The 11,940-nt window shown below is 36.9% G+C and overlaps 1 protein-coding gene across 1 annotated transcript; it reads left to right on the top strand.

Annotated features, from left to right (window-relative positions):
• Window positions 1-9,745: 9,745 nt before the first annotated feature.
• On the top strand, window positions 9,746-11,107 carry LOC137829188 (uncharacterized). Its single transcript, XM_068635985.1, has 2 exons — window positions 9,746-10,460; window positions 10,812-11,107. The coding sequence occupies exons 1-2, from the start codon at window positions 9,746-9,748 to the stop codon at window positions 11,105-11,107; spliced, it is 1,011 nt and encodes a 336-aa protein (XP_068492086.1).
• Window positions 11,108-11,940: the final 833 nt, after the last annotated feature.

Below are 11,940 nucleotides of genomic sequence, written 5' to 3'. Positions count from 1 at the left end.
CCACCAACAGACCAGTTCCCATACGCGCGCCTGGGGGCAGAACGCGAGAAGCAATAGAGCACTGATCAGTCATCGGGGTATCGTGTTACACACAGTTAAACTGGGACTGAGGTTCCCAGCGAGAGCGTTACGCACGAACCTCGCATGAGCACATCTCAGGGAATCATGCACGAGAGTGGCCTGAGGGAGCTAGCAAACCAGTCAGTGATTGGTGATTCCCTCAACCCATTACGTGCGTGACACCATGAAGGGTAAGCTGTATACGCAGAGAGCAATGTTTGGTGAGTGTGCCTAGACCAGCCACACCTGGCGTTCTCATAAGTGTATGCGATTTACCCAGATGGGAGAAATATCCTAAGTTACTCCGCAAGGGCGTAACTTAGGCACACAAAGAGAAGCGCTAGAGCCCTTCCAGTAAGTGACACGTGTGTGGTTAGATGTGAGTTGCAGGCCTCCACGTGTCATCATCTGAGAGGGGTGCGGTCCAGATAAAAGTGCACTCCGTACCACTAAGGGTACAGACAGGCGCAGCCAAGCGCAGAGACGCGCAGACACGCACAGACTCTCACGCTCTCACTCTACTGATTCTAGAGGTACGTTGTCGCAGAGAAGCATAACAGGGTTCTGACACATGCCAGAAAGCATAACAGAATTCTGTTAGGCCCAGATACGGAGAGAGACATAAAATAGAATCAGGGGAGATTGAGGGGGGATACGAGAAAAAAAGAGAACAAGAGCTTTTCACACACACTACTAGTTTTTCTCATCTTTGGTGGTTCTGTGGTCTAACTTGATCGTCGGAGTGCAAACGGCCGCTAGAGGCGCCGTCTGTGTGTTTTGCAGGTCACATTTGGAGATCCAAGAGAAGGTTCTGAGGGTGATTCTGCAGAAAACGCAGTCGCGTAGACGGGACAGAGAGTGCTACAAAGCGATTCCTCCACGTTCGAGTTGTCGGCAGGATCACATACATTATCCCACATGTATGAATTCAATTCCATACCATTTCTGTTAGAATGGATGGCTTTAAACTAGAGGGGGGGTGAATTGTTTAAAGAGGGTTTTCGCAATCTTTTAAGTCAAGAGTGAAATTCTCTTAAGAAAACAATTGATAAATAATTCAGTTTGCCAAAAAAGCAAGCAAAAACTGCAGTACCAGAAAAACAATCGGTTGTTTATACTAGCAAACAACAAACAAACTGAATTTAAAGAGATTAAGGATAGAGAGATTGCACACAAAAGTTTATACTGGTTCACTCTAAACCCAAAGCTACATCCAGTCTTCTCAGAAACCCTGAGGAAATCCACTAAGCAACCACACCTTGATCACTTACACCACAACCAAGAAAGTGACCTTGAACACCTCAAGACACACACTCTTCTTGGCCAACACACCAACACTAAGATTGCTGATCTTGATCCCCTCAAGAACACAACCAATCTTAGGAAACACAGAAACGAAACTTGTTCAGCAGAGTACAAGGATTACACATGTTACAGAAGATAATCTGAAATCAATACAAGCAGAATCCTATTCCACACATTTTGATCAATCACAAACTCTTAGCAATCTCAGCTCTTTGAAAAATTCAAAAACTCTATTCAAAAAAATTGTTTAACAAATCTGTTTTTTTGAATTTATTCAAAGATGTTGTTTGTTATCAAATCTTAACAAACTCTTAAATTGCATTTAAAGATTGGTCAAATGCATTTAATGACTAGAGCGTAAGCAGTTAAATCATTTAAAGCTCAGTCAAAGATAAAACAATTTTTCTGTTATGGTCCCAAAACAAACAATCGGTTGTTTCTTCGAATCAATCGGTTGTTTTGGTTTTAATAGCTCAACCACTTGAAAAACAGTTTTCAATCTTTTCTAAAAACATCTAAGTATAAACAATCGGTTGTTTCGACAAAACAATCGGTTGTTTTAACTTAGTTTGAAAAACATTTTTCTTTCAAAAAGATTGAGAATGCCTATGCTTTGGATTCAATCAAAGAGGTGGATTACATACACAATCTACCCTAGATCCTAACTAAAACAGCACAGCAATAGCAAGCTCAACCAAGGCTTCAACATCCTTCAAAGGGTTTGGATTCTTCAAAGCTTGAACACCACTTGGTTCAACAATTTCATCATACAATATCATTTGAAACACGATCCACAACATTCAAAAGCTTAATTAACATATAAAAAACAACACTTAAATATTAAACAATCAAAATCTAATATTTTTATAAATTTTAAATAATATATAAACAAACAACATAATATATAAACACAAATATCCCTGCAAGAGAAATTGAATATTGGGACCATGTCCCTTCCAAGTTCAGATCTTCTATCCTAGGGTGCTATTAAAAATTAAATTTAGCTTCCTTTACCTTAATTTCTTACTTTCCAAGCAACTTCTAGACTTTTATTCCCCACAGTCGGGATAAGCTTCAAGATTTACGGGCCTAATACAAGTTATCTGAATAAAACAAAAATTCAGTATATAGTAGAATAAGTTGAGAGGATTAATCTTCTCAATTGACTCCACCAAGATTGATGACTAAATCCTAAGGAAAAACAGAGAACAAAGGATATTTAGAGTAAAAATGAACTTACTTTGTTTGAAAATCTGATCGGGTAGAAATGTTCCTTAACTCGGCAACTACAACGTGGTCCGATCAGGTTCTAAAATAGATGAAGATTGGGAGATAAAACTAAGAGAGAAGGGATAGATCTAGAGAGAGAACGGGAGAAAAGGAAGAAAGAAAAGAAAGAAACCGTGCGTGGGGGGTCTCTGTGTTTTTTTTTTAAAAAAACGCTATTACATTATCTCCAACTACAAATTTTTCGTCCTAAAAAATGAAATTACCAAGAAAGAGATTAGGGTATGATGCTCGTAACTCCTCTTCAATTTCACAAGTGGAATCTCCACAGATGAGATCCCATAATACTTTCACCATGGGAATACTTCTTCCACGAAGTTGTTTCACTTGTGAATCTAAAATTCTGATTGGCTTCACTTCAAATGACAAATTTTCTTTCACCTGGATGAAATCAGACTCTAAAATATGGCTAGGATCAGGTACATACTTTTTTAGCTGGGATACATGGAAAATATTGTGAAGTTTAGCTAAAGAAGGAGGCAAAGCAATTTCATAAGCCAAAAGGCCTATTCTTCGGAGAATTTGGTAAGGTCCTATGAACTTAGGAGTCAATTTCTTGGATTTTGAGTGCTCTTCCTACACCAGTGAACGGTGTAACTCTCAAAAAGACATGCTCACCCGCATAGAATTCTAAAGGTCTTCTTCTTTTATCTGCATAAGACTTTTGCCTGCTGAGAGATGTTTTCAATCTTTCTTGAATCATTTTTTACTTTCTCATTGGTTTGTTGTATTAATTCTGGTCCAATTAACACACTCTCACCATCCTGAAACCAACATAGAGGTGTCCTGCACTTTCTTCCATACAATGCCTCGAAAGGAGCCATTTGTTGAACCAAATGGTGTTCAAGCTTTGAAGAATCCAAACCCTTTGAAGGATGTTGAAGGCTAGGCTGTGCTTGCTGTTGCTGAGTTGTCTTAGATAGGATATGGGGTAGATTGAGTATTGTAATCCACTCATTGATTGAATCCAAAGAATAGGCATTCTCAATCTTTTTAAAAGAAAAGTGTTTTTCAAGCTAAGTGAAAAACAATCGATTGTTTTGTCGAAACAACCGATTGTTTTATACTTAGGTGTTTTTAGAATTCAAATGGTTGAGCTGTCAAAACCAAAACAACCGATTGATTCGTGGAAACAACCGATTGTTTGTTTTGGTACCATAACATAAAAACTGTTTTGTGCTTTGACTAAGCATTAAATGATTTTCTAACTGTTTACGCTCCAAATTTTAATGCTTTGACCAATCTTTAAAGGCAATTAATAGTTTGTTAAGATTTGATAACAAACAACATCTTTGAATATAAAACAGTAAAATAGATTTTGGTTTTACGAGAACACAAGTTTTGAGATTTTGAAAGAGTTGAGATTGCTTAGAGATTGAGTTTGATCAAAGAGTGTGCGATAGGATTTTCTCTTGTATTGATTTCAGATTTGCTTCTGTAACAAGTGTAATCCTTGTATCTGTTGAAAGAAACCTTGTGTGTTTGCTGAGAAGTGTTGTGTGTTCTTGAGGGGATCAAGATAAGCATTCTTAGTGTTGGTGTGTTGACCAAGAGAAGTGTGTGTCTTTAGGGGATCAAGGTCACTTTCTTGGTTGTGTTGTAAGTGATCTAGGTTTGATTGCTTAGTGGAATTCCTCAGTGGTTTCTGAGAAGACTGGATGTAGCTCTGGGTTTAGAGTGAACCAGTATAAACATCTGTGTGCATTCTCTCTCTCCTTAATCTCTTTAAATTCAGTTTTAATATTTGCAAACTGGTATAAACAACCGATTGTTTATGCGAAACAACCGATTGTTTTTGCGAAACAACCGATTGTTTTTCTGGTGCTGTTGTTTTTGCTTTTTGTTTTGGAAAACTGAATTTCTTATCATTTGTTTCTTGAAGAAATTTCATTCTTGGCTTAAAAATTTGCGAAAACCCTCTTTAAACAATTCACCCCCCTCTAGTTTAAAGGCATCTATTCTAACACCATTCCTATGCTAGCTTGGTAACTGTTATTGTAAGTGAACTCCACCAAAGGTAGAATTTCATCCCAACTGCCCAAATGATCTGACACACAAGTCCTAAGCAAATCCTCTAAGGACTGGATAGTTCTCTCTGATTGTTCATCATTTTGAGGATGGTATACTGAACTAAGTCTGAGTTTAGTCCCCAAGGCTTCTTGAAGTGTTTGTCAGAATCTGGAGGTGAATTAGGGATCTCTATCTGAAACTATGCTGGAGGGTACACCGTGCAATCTGACTATTTCATATATGTAAATCTGGGCCAACTTTCGCATAGAGATTCTCAAGTCTATAGGTAGGAAGTGTCTTTGTCAACCTATCCACTATGACCCAAAAAGAGTCATTCTTCCTCAAAGTACGTGGTAAGTGGGTAACAAAATCCATTGAGATATTGTCCCGCTTCCACACTGGAATGTCTAACTAAGTTAACATGCCTTCAGGCCATTGATGTTCAATCTTTGATTTCTGACAAGTCAAGCAAGCAGCTACAAACTTGGCTACATCATTCTTCATGTCATGCCACCAATAAGACTTCTTCAGATCTTGATACATCTTGGTCATTCCTGGATGTAAACTAAGTTTGCTTTTATGACCTTCAGATAACACAATTTGCTGTAGTTCATTATCCTTTGGTATGCATATTCTATTTTTGAATCTCAAAATACCATCCTCTCCTAAAGAGAAGTCTTTAGCTTTGTCAGTATTTAATAAGCCCATGATGTTCTTCAATTTTGAATCTTCCAATTGCTTTTCCTTCACCTTCTCCAGAAATTCATTAGTTATAACAAGTGTATTACAACGAATGCAATTTGAAGACATGAAAACCTCCAAATTCATACTCTTGAAATCTTCAATCAATGCTAGCTCTCTAATCATAAGCGACGACATTTGTATCTTTTTACGACTCAACGCATCTGCAACAACATTTTCCTTCCCAGGATGGTATATTAGTTGGAAATCACAGTCCTTTAAAAATTCAATCCACCTTCTTTGCCACATATTAACCTCCTTTTGATCAGACAAATACATCAAGCTTTTATGATCAATGAACACATCAAAACTAACTCCATAAACAAAATGTCTCCATATTTTTAAAGCAAAGACAATTCTTGCCAATTCTAGATCATGAGTTGGATAATTTCTTTCATGCACCTTTAACTGATGAGAAGTGTAGGCAACAACTTTCTTATTCTGCATCAGAACACAACCCAATCCCTGATAGGAAGTATCACAGAAAACTTCAAAAGATTGATTGGTATTAGGGATTGTCAATACAGGAGCATTAGTCAACCTTTTTTTTAACTCTTCAAAGCTTCTCTCACATTGTTCAGTCCATGCAAAAGGATGATCCTTTCTAGTCAATTGGGTCAAAGAAGCCACTATTTTAGAAAAGCCTTCTATAAATCTTCTGTAATATCCTGCTAACCCGACAAAGTTTCTAATTTTTGTAACTGTTTTAGGACGTTCTCATTGAAGTACAACCTCCACTTTAGAAGGATCTGTTGATCAAGAGTGATCAAGAGCTTTGAAGAATCCAAATCCAAGGTGTTTGATGAAAGGCTGGTGTTGTTGCTTTGTATGGGTGGGATCTGGGTAGATTAAAGTGTAATCCACTACTTGTTTGAATCCAGAATTGATTCCACAACCAGAACAAGTATAATTGTTAGGATTAAAATAACTAGTTTTCTTGTTTCCATACCTTTCTTTGTTGGCTTCCTTGTTGCGGTTTCTTTTCAAGAATTTACTGAACTTTTTGGACATCAAACTAAGAGTTTCTCCCTCACTTTCATCACTTGAGTCTTGCTTATTTTTGTTCTTGACAGCTTTCAAGGCTATGTTCCTTACATGTTTGTCTTCACTTTCTTGAACATTGAGTCTATTCATCTCCAACTCATGTTCTTTAAGCTTTCCAAACAAGGAGGTTGTGGTTAAAGATGTCAAATCTTTAGACTCGGAGATGGCAGTAACTTTTGGTTGCCGAGATCTATCAAGACATTTGAGAATCTTGATGTTCAACTCCTCATTGTCAAAGACTTTTCCAAGACTCATTATATGATTGACTATGTGGGTGAATCTCTTTTGTACTTCAGCAATTGATTCTCCTTTGAGCATTCTAAACATCTCATACTCTTGTATTAAAGTATGCTTCCTTGCCTTTTTCACATCATTTGTCCCTTCATGGGTGACCTCTAGAGTATCCCACATTTCCTTAGTCGATGCATATTGTGAGATGCTGAAAAATTCATTAGAGTTCAAAGTAGGGGTGGGGTTATGATCTTCTTGACAATGCAATCAAACATGGCCTTTTTATTTTCAGCATCAGTCCATTGGGACCAAGGTTTTTCAATAGAAGCACCTTCCTTTTCAAATTTAGGAATAATATGGCCAGTTTCAATTGCATACCAAATCCCTTTATCAAGAGATTCAACAAAGATTTTCATTCTAACCTTCCAAAACTGACAGTTCAAACCACAAAACAAAGGTGGCCAGTTAATTGAGGCACCCCTCCCCAAAAGGTAGTTTTTCAGCCATAGAAAAAGGATTTAGGATCGAAAACTTGAGTAACTACAAGAACTTAGCTCTTGATGCCAATTTTTAGAATATATGGCCTTTAAACATTACGGGGGTGAATTGTTTGAAAGAGATTTTGAATTACTTTTGAAGGTTTAATGAAACTCAATGAAGAAATCCAGAAAAGGAACAAAGTTAGCCAAGAATACAAACTGTTTTAAGATGAATCACGTTGTATTCTTAGCTAACTTGGTTCCTTTTCTAGATTTCTTCACAGAAATTTCATTAAACCTTCAAAAGTAATTCAAAAATATCTTTCAAACAATTGACCCCGCCTCTTGTTTAAAGGCCATATATTCTAACAGGATTTACTGATATTCCCTGCGCAGAGATGACATGTCCTAAAAATTTTATTTTTGACATTCAAAAATCACATTTTGAAAGTTTAGCATATAACTGTTTTTCTCTCAAAATGTTCAAGACAGTTCTAAGATGTTCTGCATGTTTTTCCCTTGTACGAGAATAGATCAAGATATCATCTATGAACAATACCACAAACTTATCAAGAAAAGGTATGAATATCCGATTAATATAATCCATGAAGATAGTTGGAGCATTGGTCACACCAAATGGCATAACCAAAAGTTCATAGTGACCATACCTTGATCTAAAAGAAGTCTTCTGAACATCTTCCGCTTTCACTAAAATTTGGTGATAACCTGAGTGCAAATCTATTTTAGAAAAGACAACTGCTCCATGCAACTGATCCATCAGATCGTCAATTCTAGGAAGAGGATATCTATTCTTTATTGTTAACTTGTTTAATTGTCTATACTCTATGCATAAACGTGATGAACCATCCTTCTTCTTCACTAATAACACTGGAGCTCTCCATGAAAAAACACTAGGTCGAATGAATTGTTTCTACAATTAGTCTTCTAGTTGTTTCTTCAATTAAGCTAACTCTGATGGTGCCATTCGGTATGGAAAAATTGACACCGGGTCTGCTATAGGAATCAAGTATATTGCAAACTCTATCTCTCTTTTAGTTAGAAGTCTAGAAATCTCATCAGGAAATACATCCATAAACTCCTGAACTACAAACATCTCTTTTTGTACTTTATTTGTAACTATAGAACAAGCCAAGACTATAAAACATTTTGCATCTTCTTGTATCTCTCTTTCAAATTGTTGAGCTAAGATAACCTGCATTCCTTCTAATTTAGGGAAAATTAACTTCTTCTGACCACAATTTATAAGGATATGATTAGCAGACAACCAATCCATTCCCAATATAACCTCCAAATCTTTTAGAGGTATACAAATCATGTTGATTTTGTATCCCCGCCCATCTATAATTACTGGACACTCAACACACATGAAAGAAGTTACTATAATACCTTATGTTGGTGTAGATACCACCAACTCAATTTCTAATTCTCGGACTGAAAACTTAAGTTTCTTAGCACAATCAAAGGATATAAAAGAATGTGTTGCCCTAGGATCAAACAATACAGATAATTGTGTTCCAAGGATAGAACAAATACCTCAAACAAGGCTATTAGACTGTGAAGCTTCAGCTCCACTAATGGCAAAAACTCTGCCAGCAGCTCTGGGTTTTTTATTACTATTTTGTTGTACTTGCTGCATTTTGCTAGAATTTGGAGCTCCCAAATGGACACAACAGTCTTTTGTTGCATGACCATACCTGTGACATCTATCAAATGTCACACTTGACACTGGATGAGGGCAAAATCTAACAACATGTGGCCCACCGCATCTAAAACATTTGAAACTAGGTTATGATTGAGAACTAGGTCTTCCACTGCTATAAGATATATATATGAAATAAGGTTTCTTTCTATCTTCATATTTAGGCATTCTTTTAAAAGGTCCTCCCACTTGAGGCTTAGCAAGTCTGCTACTACTTTACTCACCTCCAAACCTTACTCACCTCAAAAGGCAACTCTCATTGAAGACTTAAAACATGCTAGACAATCAAATGCACACTATCTTGAGATGATTAGACAAATGAAGGCAAGGCTCCAAAGCTTAGAGCTGGCCCGTGAAGAAAATCATCAAAACCGAGGGAGAAGACATCATCATAGGAATTGTTCAAGGACTTCTCACAACTCTCATGGATATCATGAAGGCACCGAACAGAGGAGGCACCATACTCATGAAGAAAGGCCCCAACATGTGGCTACGCCTTATTTACCTTGTGTAAAATTGCCTAGTTTTAGTGGTGAAGGAGATCCAAATGTGTATTTTGGGTGGGAAGCCAGGGTTGATCAAATCTTTCATGTACATGGGGTGGTCTTAGATGATCAAAGGGTTAGACTAGCATCTTTAGAATTCTTAGACTATGCCATGCAATGGTGGCATCAAACTCTCATGGACATTGGGCTAAACAAGGCCACCTGTGGTCTCTTGGAACTATTTAAAAGCTTGCTTGTGCGATACATTTGTTCCTCCACACTTTAGGAAAGACCTATTGTTGAAACTCCAAAGGTTTCATCAAGGCACGCTAAGTGTGGATGATTATTTTAAAGAACTCGACACGCTTTTAATTAAAGTTGATATGAATGAGAGTGAAGATGCTAAGATGGCTAGATTTGTTAGTGGTCTTAGAAGGGACATTCAAGATATGGTAGAGCTTCAAGAATATTCTTCTTTACAAACTTTAGTTCACCTTGCTAGCAAAGTTGAATCTCAAATTGCAAGGAAAAATGCTTTAAAAAATTCTTCTAAAGATGGCTACTACCACTCTTCTTGGAAAAACAAAAATAAATCTTTTTCAAAGTTTCCTTCTAAAGACACTATTTTCAAACCTAGAGATTCTACGCCTTCTACATCCACTTCTACACCTAAATCACCAACTAAATCTTCTAGTAAGAAATGTTTTAAATGCTTAGGCTATGGACATATTGCTTCTAACTGCCATTCTAAACGAAATATGTATATGCATGATGGGGTAGTGATTAGCGAGCATGAGTCCGAAAACTCTAGACATTCCTCACCTTCTAGATCCCCAAGTGAGCATGAGAGTGAAAGTCCACATGAAGGTGACCTATTAGTGATAAGACGAATGCTTGGACAAGTTTTGAAACCCTTTGATGAAAGTCAAAGAGAAAATATCTTTCATACAAGATGTCTTATTAATGATAGGTTATGTTCTTTAATTGTGGATGGGGGAAGTTGTGCTAATGTTGCAAGCACAAGAGTGGTAGATAAGCTTGGATTGTCTACTATCTCTCATGGAAAGCCCTACAAACTACAATGGTTAAGTGAGGCAGGTGAGATTATTGTTAACAAGCAAGTCCTCATTGCATTTTCTATTGGTAAATATAAAGATGAGTTCTTGTGTGATGTTGTTCCAATGGAAGCCACACATATTCTTCTAGGTAGGCCATGGCAATTTGATAGAAAAGTTTTTCATGATGGCTTTACCAAAAAAATTTCTTTTAACTTCCATGGACACAAGGTCATACTTAAGTCTCTCTCTCCAAAGGAAGTCAATGAGGACCAAGTTAAAATGAGAGAAAAGAGAGATAAAGAACATGATAAAAAAAGTTCAAAGAGAAGCCTTTTCATGTCCACACAACAAGTCAAAAAGGTAATAGTTGCTCAAAAGCCTATAATTTTAGCTATTCCTAGGATAATTGATTGTGAGATGGCTAAGGATAGTCCCACGTGTTTGGATAACTTGGTAAAGGAATATGAAGACGTGTTTCAAGATCCTCCTAAAGGCTTACCACCTCTAAGAGGGATTGAACATCAAATCGACTTCATGCCCGGGGTTTCTTTACCAAATCTTCCAGCATATAGCACCAATCCCAAAGAGGCTAAAGAGATTCAAGAACAAGTTGAGCGTTTAATTGCTAAGAGGTGGGTACAAGATAGCATGAGCCCATTGTTGATCAAGAGTGATCAAGTGCTTTGAAGAATCCAAATCCTTTGTGTTTGATGTAGGGCTGTGTTGCTGCTGTGTTTTGGGAGGGATCTGGGTAGTTTTATTTGTAATCCACTCCTTTATTGAATCTAAAGCTAATGTGTTTTAAATCCTTTTTGAAATAAAGTGTTTTTCAAACTAAGTGAAAAACAACCTGTTGTATTGTTGAATCAACCAGTTGTTTCACTCTTAGGAGTTTTTGAAAAGGTTGAAAACTGTTTGAGTTTGGTTGACTTAACTGCCAAACCAAATAATCGGTTGTTTCATGGTTTCAACTGATTGTTTCTTTGAAAATCCTAACAAAATCATGTTTTGGTGGTTGAATGTGCTTTAAATGATTTCCAGCTGAATACGCTCCTTCATTAAATGCTTTGACCAATCTTTGGAAGATATAAATAGTTTGTTTATGTTTTCAAATAAAAAAAAAAAGAGAAGCAAATTTGAGTTTTTAAGTTGTGAAAGAGTTGATTCAAGATTTGAACATTCACATCAAAGTTTTGGGTTTTCTAAGAGAGTGGAATAGGATTTCATTTGTATTGATTTTAGATTGTTCTGTAAACAAGTGTAATCTCTTCTCAACCTTCTGTATTTCTGGTGATGTGTTGCCAAGGAGAGTTGTGGACTCTTGAGGTGATCATGATCAATACTCTTGGTGTGTGATTTGCCAAAGTGAGTGTGTTTCTTGAAGGGTTCAAGGTCACTACTTTGGTGGATTGTGTGTTGTAATCTGGTTTGATTACTTAGTTGATTACCTAGTGGTTTTCTGGGAATTGGATGTAGCTCTTGGTTTAAGAGTGAACCAGTATAAACTGTTGGTGTATCTT

Source organism: Phaseolus vulgaris, chromosome 7, assembly GCF_000499845.2.
Source record: "Phaseolus vulgaris cultivar G19833 chromosome 7, P. vulgaris v2.0, whole genome shotgun sequence".
Lineage (NCBI taxonomy): Eukaryota > Viridiplantae > Streptophyta > Magnoliopsida > Fabales > Fabaceae > Phaseolus > Phaseolus vulgaris.
This window is presented reverse-complemented; position numbering and strand designations above follow the sequence as displayed.